Source organism: Falco rusticolus, chromosome 8, assembly GCF_015220075.1.
Source record: "Falco rusticolus isolate bFalRus1 chromosome 8, bFalRus1.pri, whole genome shotgun sequence".
Lineage (NCBI taxonomy): Eukaryota > Metazoa > Chordata > Aves > Falconiformes > Falconidae > Falco > Falco rusticolus.
In genome coordinates this window covers 8024733-8037857 of record NC_051194.1, presented here as the reverse complement: position 1 = coordinate 8037857, position 13125 = coordinate 8024733, and the positions used below count along the sequence as shown (strand labels likewise).

At 47.0% G+C, this 13125-nt stretch overlaps 1 protein-coding gene across 3 annotated transcripts; it reads right to left on the bottom strand.

Annotated features, from left to right (window-relative positions):
* Nucleotides 1-902: 902 nt before the first annotated feature.
* SAP30L (SAP30 like) lies at nt 903-11996 on the bottom strand. Of its 3 annotated transcripts, XR_005105788.1 has the most exons (5): nt 11536-11990; nt 9733-9855; nt 7947-8045; nt 5820-6009; nt 903-2839 (listed from the first exon to the last, which is right to left on the bottom strand). XR_005105788.1 is itself a non-coding variant. In XM_037397814.1 (4 exons), exons 1-4 carry the CDS (start codon nt 11719-11721, stop codon nt 5881-5883), a joined length of 537 nt encoding a protein of 178 aa, XP_037253711.1. In that variant the 5' UTR covers nt 11722-11989; the 3' UTR covers nt 903-5880. The 3 variants fall into 3 exon arrangements, 2 of the variants coding, with proteins under 2 accessions (XP_037253711.1, XP_037253712.1); XM_037397814.1 differs by having other exon boundaries at nt 903-6009; nt 11536-11989; XM_037397815.1 differs by lacking the exons at nt 903-2839; nt 5820-6009 and adding an exon at nt 7414-7839 and having other exon boundaries at nt 11536-11996.
* Nucleotides 11997-13125: the final 1129 nt, after the last annotated feature.

Genomic DNA, 13125 nt, shown 5'->3' with positions numbered 1-13125 from the left:
TATCATCCTCCCCCATGAGAGCCCAAGTGTCTGAAAAGCTACACTACAACCTCTCTCCAGGCTAAAAATCGAGGCTAAAGCATGCCTCGGGCAGTGCCAGCAGTCTTAGGAAATGCCGTGACAGAGTTCAGGAGAACAAGCATTCAAGCCCCCATTTCTGGCATCACTTGCTTCCTCGCTGCCACAAAAAAGTGAGGCATCTTTGCCTATATGGCTGATGGTCAGGAGGAAGAGCAATGCGGGAAGAAGAAACACAGTGCTAGATGGAAAAGGATCTTGCCAGGTAACTGATTGACCATCGGGATGCTCCATGTCCGCGTGGCTCTGGAGTAGCACCCACCTTGTCAGCCAGGCGTGCAGCTTCGACTCTGGGCAACAGGAGCTGGAAGTCATACATGAGACGCAGCCAAGGGCGCGCTCGCGAAGGCAGCAGAAGCACAGGGTCGAGCTAGACACAAAGAAGATTCACTAGGAAACATAAATCAAACGAGATGCTGCACTTGATTGACTGTTCACGATAGGGGAGAGGCATTCCTCATCACAGAGGAGCCCCATACTTCCCAAAATGCAAGGTCACGTGGCTCTCCAACAACCTCCATCCTTCTTCTGAGGGGTCTTTTTGTTGCTTTCAGAAGGCTCCGTGATTTGCACCTGTGCAACCCACATGGGTTTGTCACGAAATAGCCCACCACCTGAGTTTTCTATTTCAGGCTTGACACATCCCAGTCAGCAGTGCCATCCTACCCTCCCAGTCCGCAGCATTTTCAGCCCTGGGGAGGCGGGTGGGACATGACAGTGAATCAGAGAAGCCTGGCACAAAGCATCCATGCAAAGCAGAACGCCACTGGCTCCAGAGCCAAAAGTGCTAAGGGCAGAAAGGCAAACAGAAGGGAATGCAGGCCTTGTTGCTAGATAGATCATTTATTAAAGTGAAATTCAGCATTTTATCTTTGTCAGACAGTACAGAATTAAAGTCTCATACACAGTGGAAGCAGGACATTTCCTACACCTCAGAGAAATGAGTTCTACAGTTTTTGCTATAAGTTACTAAGTTGCTTTAACAATGCACAGCTATATTACACAGTTAAAAATACAAGGTGTCCAAAACATTTGGCATAAGATCAGCACAACACATGGAGGCCAGAAACAGAAGAGGGAACACAGTTTTTCTCTCCCAGTAAGCCCGCTAGAAGACTCCAAACCATTCTGCAAGTTCCCTGCTGTTCACCTCCCCTGCTCTCTAGCTGCGGAGCAGAGTGGCAGCTAGGACAGGAGGATCCCAGCCCTGCGAGGGCTCTGCTGAGCTCCTGGAGCCTGCTGATGTACAGGATGGCCCGCAGAGCTGCTTGCGAGGGAAGTTCAGGTTTAAGGCAGAAGCCCCCCTCCCCCCCCCCCGCCCCTCTCCCCACACTTTCTTCAACCATTTAATTAATTCCACACAGATGTGTTCACAGGCAAGTAAAAAACGCGAGACCAGGCATTGCTGTGAAAAGTGCAAGGAGTATCTCACATCCGAACGGTTCATTTGCACCTGGAAAGTGGAAAATGAAAACTCCCTAACTCGGTAAGCTAGAGATGGCTAAAGGGCGTCAGTGACAAGAGGAGTGAGGCATCAGTAACATTCCTTCACCTTTGGGACTCTCCAGTCAATGCTCCGGGCAGTACAAGGACTCCTTTTGTACGGGAGGCTACCTTGTATGACCCGCTCTTTCAAACCATAGAGGCAAAGTGACTCTAGTGCTCTAGGGAAGTAAAACGATCCGTGAACTTAAAGAAACAGTCCCCCAGCAGACCAGTTCTCTCCCCTCCAACTGCAGTTACTGCTGAAGATCTCCCATTGGTATTTACACTTGGCTGAAGCGAAAGATGTAAAGTGCGCAGCTCCCCGCTTCTTTCCCTCTCGTAAAACATCCATTACAAGAGCGAACGCCGAACAAACCTCCTTCCACGTTGCTAACTGGAAGCGTGTTTTGTTCAGTCTCTCTGTGGGCCATGTCCCGTTTCCTTTTCTCTGTGCCATCATGACCCGCTTGCAAACTCGCACGTACTGTGGATTATTTCGACTTCTGCTTTCAAAGCCTCTCTGAATCCAGCTTGCACTTCAGACTAACTTGAAATGCCAGACTTGATACGTTTTGGTCAAGTCTTGCACACCAGGGTATCTAGTGGTTTACAGCCACTGCTCTGAGGAAAACCGACAGCAGAGTGCTGGGGACAAGTGGTACAAACATGCCCGCTCTGCTTTTCTCAGGCTGAGCATCTGAAGTGCCTGGTAAAAGAAACATTAGCTTTTAATGCAATTCTTTACTTCTGGTTGATATACAATATTTTTTGAGATGCAGACTTTTTTAACACCCTGCATTCTAACACAGTCTCCTTGGATATATTTGCACTTTCCAGCCAACAGATTGCCCCAGACTCAAGTCTTTGCATGCTTCTAACTCCCTCGAGTTGAGTTCAAGCCAATAACTACCAGCAACGATTTCTTCTTCTTCCCTTAAAGCGAGCAGAGGGTCAGCATACAGGATGAAATTAACCCCGGAAGAGATGTTTCCGCATTATTTGGATTTCATACTAATGGCTTTGGAGCTATTCAGAAGTCTAATTAAGTTAATGCAACTCTTCAATGAGAATTGAATTAGGCTATGTAATTGAATTAGGCTATATAATGGCTGGAGGGCTTCAAAGACGATTCCTCTGCCCCAGGGTGAATGTCACCTATGCAGGTTTGTAAGAAATAATCTTCCACTATTATAAATGGAAGAAGACATCTGGCCATCCTCCATGCCCCCAAGGCTTGTGCTCCATGGTTCAAAGCTAGACAGAATTTAAGGCCCATCTGTGAAAAGCAAAATGTAAAAGGAAAAAAACCATAAAAATCTTATCATACCAGCCAAAGCGATTTGGGTCTTCCACCTTTCCAACAAGTCCCATCTAAAAGTGCTGAGCAAATGTCCCACCTCATGGCTTCACAAGTGTGAGGTTCAAACACATTTACTTTGAAGTTTAAAACAAAAAGTTGGAAAGTCTATTTTTTTTTTTAATTGGCATGCAGCATAAGGAATCAAATACACAGAATGGTATTATACAGAACGACAATTGCATTGTTGCGTTTTCTGGTTATTAGACACTAAATGCTTTTCAAGAATCACAGGCACCCTGAACATGGATATTGCTACTGAATTGACGTGTGGTTTCAGTTTATAGCATGGGAGCCATAAAGTGGCTAACCCTTCCAACAAGACATCTGCTTTCTTTTGCTCAAGGCGTTTTGCTCTAGCTAAGTTGAGAATAAGGTAATAAGGCATTTGCAAGGGTTTATAAGGCCATGGGGTCCGACAGCCAAAGATTCTTCTGTTTCTTTGGTGTCTTGCCTCCAAGCTTTCCACCTTATAAACAACTGCTAATGGCTGGTAAACATCTCTTCACCATCACACTTCATTAAGAATTTTTTCAAAAAAGTATAATTGCTTTACGAGTGAAACCAACAAGGATCACATTTCACATCAATTGACTATTTTCAGGAAAAAAGAAAAAAAAAAAAAAAAAGTTTCCTGGATACCACCTCTGCACAAAAGCATTCCAGTGAATACACCTGAACAGATGGAACCTGCCACCATATTTCCTTGAAAAGAATCATTTTGCTGCTGGCTGCTAAAACACCCCAACAGATTTATTTACTCTTTGAAATAAAACAAAACAAAATACAACAACAAAAAAGTAAATCCCAAACAAACTACATTTTTACAGTTTTGGTCTAGAAGTTACAATGAGGCATAACCCTCTCAACTCAGAAACTCATTTTCCCTTGGTAATATCCTCTGATGACACGAGCACTTTGAAGATTAACATGCAGTCAGAGAACACACCCTTTTAGCTATCTGTCCTGAATGAGAGAAGCCAGATCATGTTGACTGACGTGGGAATTACTCCACCCTTTCAATAAGGAAAGGACCAGCATAATTAGGAAATTTTTTAACATTCATTAAATACCGACGCAAGACATTCTCTCCTCATTCCTTGAACCTCTCTCTTGTCTGATACTCTTAAAATCCATACTGAATCGAACAAGGAAATGCTGAAACAATCACACTCTCCAAAACTTCACAAATGGGATGTGTACCATAACAGAGTATTTCTGTCTATGACACAGGACTTAGACATGTTGAAGTTTGTTGAACATGTTTTTGGAGTATTAGCAAACACTTCAGAGCTGATGTGAACAGCTTGCTTTAAGTTGTGACTTGATTTTTAAAGAGACCTTGGGAGAGCTTCAACAAGAGCTTCACTACGTGAACTCTTCATGCCTTACGACACATGATGCAGTACTAAGCTGGGATCGTGACCTGTGTATTTAGCTCTTCAGCAAAGCTTCATCCAGTTTTGGAATATTAAAACCTGCCATTGACAAAATGCTAGCCAAAGTTTTCTACTGTTCAGTTCGTTGCTTAAGGCTTGTTGAGAATATGCTCTGTGTGGAGTCTTGGCATCTTGTAACAGAACGGAGACATTGGTTAGGACAGCAAAGAAACAGAGTGGTGCTTTAAATCATGAGATCCCCTTGAATAGAACTTGAGGTCACTGGAGAACAGTCAGTCACAACCGACACTTTTATATGCTCCTTTTGCCAAAACAACCACTGTTATTTGTAAGGACACCTTGGCTTTCAATAACAAAATCAGAGCCATCTCCTCCTGCAGCGCCCAGTTAAAGAGCACCCGCATGCCACCCACCACTCACACAGCTCTCATGAAAGCACAGCACACGTAATGCTCGCGAAAGGCAAGTGCTTCGCTGCTTCTTGCCCATTGCAAAGACAGATGAAATGCATCATGCTCCAGCCAGTTCACTACCCTGGTTATGGTGCTACACCCATTCGTGTAAGTCTGCTTTACGCTAAACACAGACCACCGAGCCCACCAATCCACACAGCAGTTTTGTGACACCTGCTCAAGACTAGCTGCAGTATAAAATTCACATCACTTGTGATTGATACCTGATCTGACACAGAGATCAAGAGACAGATGTCATACTGTTTCACCTACCATCACTGAGCCTTGAATACAAGGGAAATACGCATAAGCGAATTAAATGAGCATTTCTACCAATGTGATCAAACCCAGCAAATAAGCTGTATTTGCCTTAATACCATATTCTGAGGAAATGCGGAAGTTTTAAAATGCTTACAGGCAATTAATTAGTGAGTTCTTAAACGAAAGAAATTAGAAGAAGATTGCAGAGAGTTGTTTGGCATCCATGTCAGAAGGGGGCAGGAGGAAAAACGGATTAAAAAAATAATAATCAATTTCAGACTAGGCAAGCAGTGTTCACGGAGTAGATTTGGTGAGCTGGAGCATTTGTAGAAGTTTGGGACTTGAAGCACTGACTCAAGGCAAGACAGAGAATGTGTAGGTGGGGAGCAAACATCAGACAAAACTTCTGATCCATGCACCTTGATAATGAATTTTATCTCTGCCGCTATTCCAGTCCTGCACCAAAACAAACTGCGTGATGGTTTGTGATGCAGTCTGAATTCAGTGAAAAAATTCCACCTGTGATCTGAATTGCACTGAGATGCAGATTTCCAGAAATGGTTTAAAAAACCGAGTTGACAAACTCCACAGTCCTACAGGTTTAATTGGTTTCCCCATTTCTTTATTCCAATGTGATTCTGAAATGAGGGGAAGAAGTCTTCAGAAACATGTTGGGCACATGTTTTCAAATACTCCTGATAAGAATGTCTATATTTTTTTCTGTCATCCAGACTTACTGCATTAAAAAAAAAAAATGTACAATATACTTCAACAGTTTTTGTATACCTAAAATGCACAATACCATCTGTTCCTTCAAGGTCTCTATTATTCCAAGTCTTGTTAATCTTCATTCTAGTTGCTTGCTACCTTCTGATTTCTGGTCCAGCCTGCTCTTGTTGTTCTTCACCATATAGATGAAGTATGCAAGCGTCTCTTTCTCATTCACAGGAATATTCCTGAAGTGACGACTGACAGTCTAGAAGGACAACATGTAAAGAGACAGAAATTCTGAAATTAAAAAGTAGAAATAATCAGAACAGGTTTATCTTCACTTTCCAAAAATGACTTTATGGCCACTGAATGTAATATACTTGTAGTCAAACATGCACCAATTCAAACTGTCAGTCCTCATTTACCTCTCTCTCTTTACAGCTGGAATGTGCATATGAACATAGCATAGTCTTGCTACGTCAGCAGTATTTGCAGCCAACCTACAAGCGGAATTTGGAAGCCAGAATGTCCTCCTGCCAAACCAGCATAGCCTCTCCTAAGCGACATTCATGCCGAGATTATTTGGAGAGCAATTTTTCCCTGCATCTCAGTATTTTAAAGTGTCAGAAATATTGAAACACCTTGCTGTGTGAACCCTATGTAGCAAAGTTTTAGAATCCAAAGGAAAACGCACTGAGTGAATTTTCACTGAAAGGAACACCAGGGGATTTGTAATGGGAGGGTTAGGGCTACCCCTCTCTGACACTAACATAAGCCCTGAACCATTAGCTGCTTTTTTTCTCAGGAAATGAACGTAGAAAACATGTTGGAGCTGGACAAGATCTGCTTCTCATATGGGAGAAGTTCTTTTTTGGTACCCAACACAGCTCCAGAACTGGATTTTGATGCAGGCTGAGCAATAAGTCACTCCAAGAAGATTTATGGAAGTTTGAGTTTTCCTTACGGTGGGGTAGCAGCAGGAGTCTAAGAGCCTCAGGCAGCAGTGATTCAAGCATGGGAGCTGGACGAGGATCCAGCGTAGGGTCAAAGCTGCTCAGACTTCACAGGAAATCTGGGAAGTGTGTGACAACTTTAAGTTAGGCTCCCTTTATTTTCCGCTTGCATAGTAGTTTGTTTTTTTTGTTTTTTTGTTTTTTGTTTTTTTTTAACTCCTTGGCACATTCATGGTAAATTGCCTAAGTAAGAAGTCCTTTGTGGCAGGAGGTAGCCGAGAGACTATGAACTGGTTAGTTAGAACATGACAAATCAGAACTAATATGGAGGATATACACCCAACCCTGCTTCGTTCAATTTACTCCTACATTGCACTACACTTTCTCTATATTCTGTATATTCATTACCTAGCTGACTTTGAAAGAGAGCAAGACAGTGTCTTGCTGTCTCTTTTGGTCTGCCGTTTTTTGTTCTTTAAAGCAAAACAGTTAGTTTTGGGCAGACAGTTGTGAAAGTCTCAGCTTACAAAATCAACCTTGTTACCATTAACTGCTACAGTTTTTTCAAGTTTAGAGAAGACTTTTCCCACAGCATGCCTTCAGATCAAGTCAGGAAAGAGAGCAGAGCAGATGTGTACCAAGCACAACTAGCTCAAATAACAAAGAGATACAGAGAGTTCTTTCTTAAGTATCCCACATGGTGAGAAGGAAAGAGCCTTTTATTGACTTAATACAAGAATTGTAAGACGTCAGGACAAGGGAGGAAAATAAGGAATCTGAAGTCATGGTCAGTGATTCTGCCTTTAATGATAAGCAATTCCAACCAGGTCAAGTGCCTGTGAGGAAAGAAAAACTAACAGGGCACCTAAGGTGACTGGTAATGTGTAAGTCTGACTTTCAGTTGAACAGAAATCTTCAGCTAACACCCAGGTCGCTGGAAACTAGGTTCTGTTTCCGTTCCCTACAGGTAATGAATTGTGACTATGAACAAGGAGGGAAAGGAAGCAGAGAAAAGCAAGTTACTAAAACATGCCTTCAAGAGCCAGCTTCCATGTCTTCCACGACTGTCTCAGGTGAATGAAAGCATGTAGCTTTCTGTTGGCATCGTCCCATGAAACCTTTCGCAGAGCACACAGTACGTACTAGCAAGAGTCGCTACAGATATTAGTGTCCACAAAACGTGTACTTGAGCAGAGGAGATAAGAAGTTTTTTAGTAACAGAGATAATACTACCTCTGTCGTCACTTACTTCTGCTAGCTGAGCTTTGTTGAGTCCAGGCCTAGTCTGCAACTTATAATGTCTCTTGTAACGTCGCAGGGTGTTCACTTGGAGCTGGAACAAGTCAACCTGGAAGTGATGCAGAGAAGAGAGGATGAGCACTACCTTTAGCTTCTATCAGGCAGAAACATAGAGTTATCTAAAAATAATTATTTCTGCCTCAACAGGACTGCTCCTTGCCTGTATTCAGAACCACACCAGCTTGCCTTACTGACAAATCTAAGTATATTTTGTATTTGTTAATGCTAAAGGACCAAAACAGCCTCAGGGAAATACAAAATTTTGTTCTGGTTCACATGCTGTCAACAGAATTGCTGGCCAATTTCTGCTCTCAATTACACCTCTGCAACCTTCAAGCAAAGGGGAACCTTTTGTTCCCACAAGGTTTAAAAAGCTCACACATGAAATATCAATTTAGCAGGCAGCGAACAAATGGTTTGTGACATAAAACAGAGCATAGAGACAGAGAAGAAACGAAATTCAAATACTGAAATGGGAAGCGCAGAGATTAAAAGCAAGGGTGGTGGTGGGGGAGGTTACAGGAAGGAAGATAAAGATCATGTGGAAAATGCCATGTTTCACAGACAAAAGGAATTTCTGGTGAAACCCAAGAATAAAATGACAATGAAACTGACAGCTGCAGAGCTCCCTCTTCAGTTAGGTGACTGCCTCCCTCAGGTTTTAACCACCAAATACCCTGCATGCTCTAGAGCACTAGCATTTTCAGATGCCAGCTGAGTCTTCACCAATTATCCTGGCAACTAACATAAAGCCTGTATAGGAAAGTTTGGATGGAGAATCTTGCGGAATGGAAACAAAAAGAGCTTCAAGAAAAGGTCAGATATCCTGAAAAAAACAAACCAAACCCTTTCTACTCTTTCAACACCTCCACACAGCGAGGTGTGGACACAGCTTTGCAGCAAAGACATAGCTGTGCTGGCAAAACGATTCTTGGTGGCTTTTTTTTTTTTTTTTTCCAGAAATAAAACACTTTTTGCCAATATGGGTGGCATTTCCAGCAGAGGGCTCTGCTGACATGGCCAGAACTCTGGTCCTCCATGAACATTACCTCTGCACAACTTTTTGCAATGTCAACAGTACCAGAAACATCACCAAAGCAAATACAGTGCACAACAGCACAGAGAAGAAATTATTCTAGAGTTCCGTAACACAGAAAACCTCCCCCAGGCTTTTATTTCCTGAAAATAAAAAGATGTTATGAATTATTTGAAGGCAGTTTTAAATAGTGCCAAAAATACCATATACACAAAGGTCTGGAGAAGCTTAATCTCTCTGGATACCAAATACCCAAACGTAGAGAGTGACCTGTTGAATTCTTCACTGTATTTGCAAAACAATGCATGCTAGGTAATGGAGAACCGTATCAGGGCCACAATCACCACTGAAAGTAACTTATTTTTACCTTTAAAAAAGAATTAGTACCAAATACTCTTTTAACAGCTTTTTGTTTGGAAGCAGTACATATGTGAAGCTGTGCGATAAGGTACCTTATCATACCTCTTTTTGTAGAAAACTTCACACAGGCAAAGAACTCATACAGGAATGAATAAGAAAATTAGACAATTACACATTACAAAAAAGCCTTCCTGAAAAGTGAGAATAACTCCATGGTGGTTTCAGTGGAGTTGCAATTTAAAATTTAAATATTTTCCAATACGTGGAAACATCCAAGTGATGTTTTCTTCAACGTGCTCAAAATTGGTAAAGCAGCCTACACCCACTTGCACCTACTAACCTCTGGGACATCCGTTTCATGCTCAGGAGAGTCACCTCCATCATCGCTTGTCTTCCTCTTTCTTTTGTTTCGGACACTTTGAATGAAGTTCTTGTGAAAATCACAAATATACAGATGTCTCACCTGAGAATCAGAAGTGGTGAAAAAACAATCAAAACAGGTACTGTGGAAACAGCATTCAACAGCAGCCAGACACCAGCATTCAAGAGTGCATCGCTCATGACTGGCATGACTGACTGCCTCATGACATTAAGGAATTTCTAATCTTAAACCCCAGGCCTGGTATCGCACTCCTGAGTTCGAGGTAATTTACATTACAAAGACTAAAGGCAAGGAAAATGAAGGACTCAACAGCTCCAGCTGAACCTGAACCTCTGCAGACAATATATTTCTTTTTTATGGTTGCAGTCATATGTCAGAAAAAAAATAGGTAATTGTCTGGAGGAGATCTGTTTGCTTCAGGACTTACTACCAGGCGACTACTATCAAGAAAAATATTATTCTGTGCTGGTCTTGTCAACTTTCTGGTTTCAATAGCATGGAAGATTATTAATGCTAGTATTTCAAAATCTAGACCAAATAAAAGTTGGCTAATTACCTCAACTAAAACAAGCAAACCACAAGCAAAAATGTCTCTTTCCTATAGCTTATCCTGCCACAGAACCCGCTTTGTAACAAATATTATCTCACACTGTTAGCATATATAAAACAATGGACCACGAATGATCAAAATTATTTGGTACTGGAAGGCAGAAATATCTTCAGGTGACACAGGGACTGTACATTCGAAATCACTTTATGCAGCCCAGGTCGTACCTTCCCTTCATTTTTACTTCATTAGTCTGATTACCTCCTTTTATTTCTAAAGGCTTACATCTGTCAACAAAGAATCATTTCTAAAATGAAAGAAACGACTATACCACTAGACAAATCTGCTGAGGACCATAACCAGGAGAAATACTCTGGGTTTTAAGAATAAGATTTTATTTCAAATTGAGTCATGCTGTTCCCATGCCCTGATGTATTCTGGCTCTGCAGAAGGGACCTAACCAACTGGGGAACTTCACCCTTTTTGTTTTTAAAGGTTTTAATCTTTAAAGCTCAGGGATAAAAAGCAATCCAGAGCAGAATTCTGTCGGCTGAGTCACTTCGGAGAATTTCCTTCTGTAACCTTGCCAGGCTGCTTCTGCCTGTTTCTCCGCTGGGCAAGCGACCCGTTCCGGAGCTGACAGCTGTCACTCACTGTCCTGAAGCACATGGGGCCGCCAGCGCTGCCCAGCGAAGCGGCCAAGCGCCCGGTTCCACGGCAGCACAGCTCACCTTCCCAGGGCGCTGGGACAGCTCGCGTCCCGTCACCTGCCTCCCCGCAACTCCAACTAATTAACAAAGCAACCTCAGCGACACCGGACCGAGCGAGCAACCCGCACCGCTCGGCTCACCTAGCAGCATCAGCGGGTTTCGAGGCGAAAGTGAAATTAAAAACAGCGCTGTCGCCCCAAAGCCGCCACGGCCGGCTCCTGTGCTCCCCTGCGCACCCCCCGCCGCCCCCGCCCGGGGCTCGCTCGCCGGCCGCGGCTCTCAGGACGCGACGGACGCCGTGAGGACGAGCCGGACCCCCGGCCCGGCACCGGCCCGCAGCCCCCGCCCCGCAGCCGGCAGGGCCTGGGGAACCCCCGGGGCAGCCGCCAGCTCGGGGCCGGCCGGCGGGGACCGCAGTGCGGTGCGGGCTGGGGGCGGCGGGGCGCGCCCGGCCGGCCGCGGCGGGGGCTCGGTGGCGAGGGCTCGGCGGCGGCCGCCACTCACACTTTTGTCGATGTCCAGCTTGAGCTTCTTCTGCGAGATGCTCTTCTGGATGCGCTTGCTGAAGGACGCGTTGCCGGCGGGGCGCACGCAGCGGTCCCCGTCGTCGATGAGGCAGCAGCTCTGGCCGTAGAAGGGGGCGGCGGGAGGCCCATCCCGGCTGTCCTCCTCGGTGCTGAAACCATTCATCGCCCACCTGCCCGCCCCTCACCCCGCCCGGGGAGCCGAGAACCGGGGAAAGAGCCGCCGTGGCCGCCGCCGCCCGGCCGCCCCCGCGCCCTCGGGGGGACCCCGCCGCCCGGCGCCCCCCGCGGGGGCCCCCCAGTCTCGCAGGGGCCCCCTCAAGGGGGGACCCCCCTCAGCGCCGGCGGAAGGGGCCGCGCCGGCGGGAGGGCCGCCCGCCGCCGCCCCTCAGCGGTGGCCGCGGAGGCCGGGCCGGGCCCCCCAAGCGCCGCCGCCCGCGGGGGAGCCGGGACCCCACACGCACCACTCACACACACACAAAACCGCCTCCCCGGCAGCGGAAGTCCCGCCCCTGGCCTGCAGGCGGGGCGCTGGTTGGGCGGCGCGGCTGAAGGGGCGGGGCGCGCCGACGCCGCTCCGCGAGCCTATTGGGAGGAGTCACTGCCCATCTACCGCCGCCGACCGGCCCCGGCCGGCCTCCGCGGTCGCACGGCAGCCGGAAGGTCGCCGGCAGAGAGGCGCGCGAGCGCGGGCGGGGGCGGGGGGGGAGCCGCGCGCCGTTGCCAGGGCACCGCAGCGCCCCCCCCCCCCCCCGGCGCTGACAGGGGCGGCCGTCCGCCAGCCCCGAGCCCCCGGCCCGCAGCCCCCCGGCCCCGTGAAGCGGCTGAGGATGCCGGGTGCCCCTCCTCGGCCCGGGCGCTGCCGGAGCGGGTGCCCGGCCCCGTGCCCCGGGACGCGTCCCCCGGCCCCAGCGGCCTTCGGGCTGCCGCAGCGCTCGCCCGCCGCAGCCCCGGGCCCGCGGGCCCCCGCCCGGGTTCCTCCTGCCCCCCGCTCCGGTGCCGGCTCAGCCCGCGGCGCCCAGCCCGGCCCTGGCACCGAGCCCTGCCGGCAGCCCCGGCTGGTGCCCGGGCCCGGCTGCAGCCCCCAGGCTCCTCATGGAGCAGGCGGGAGCCCCTGGCTGGAATGTCATCAAAAGCTGCGGGTTTCCCCCTAATTACATGACTGGGATAATGAAAAGAAGGGACCTGCAAAAGCCTTTCCCAAAGCAATTTGGTTTGAAACTTAGCATTTCTATCATCTAAAGGGAAAGTAAAAAAACAATCCCCAAAAAGCCCCAAAGTCAGGTAAAAAAGGGGGGGTGGCAGTGGGGAGAATGAGGGGGAAAAGAGAAACTCCTACCCGATGCATGAGGAAAAGAACTGGGAACGCCGTGACCTCTGTAATACCAGACAGCACATGCCCTTGTCAAGGGTGCGTGAGCAGCTGTAACTGGGAAAGGATTTCACCTTCCTGAAGAAAAGACTTTCTGCACAAGCAGGGAAAAGGTTCTATGGACTAAAATTACTTCAAAGTCTGAAATCCCACATGTGGAACAACGTGCGCTAGCACGGGATGGACTGCAGTGAAACA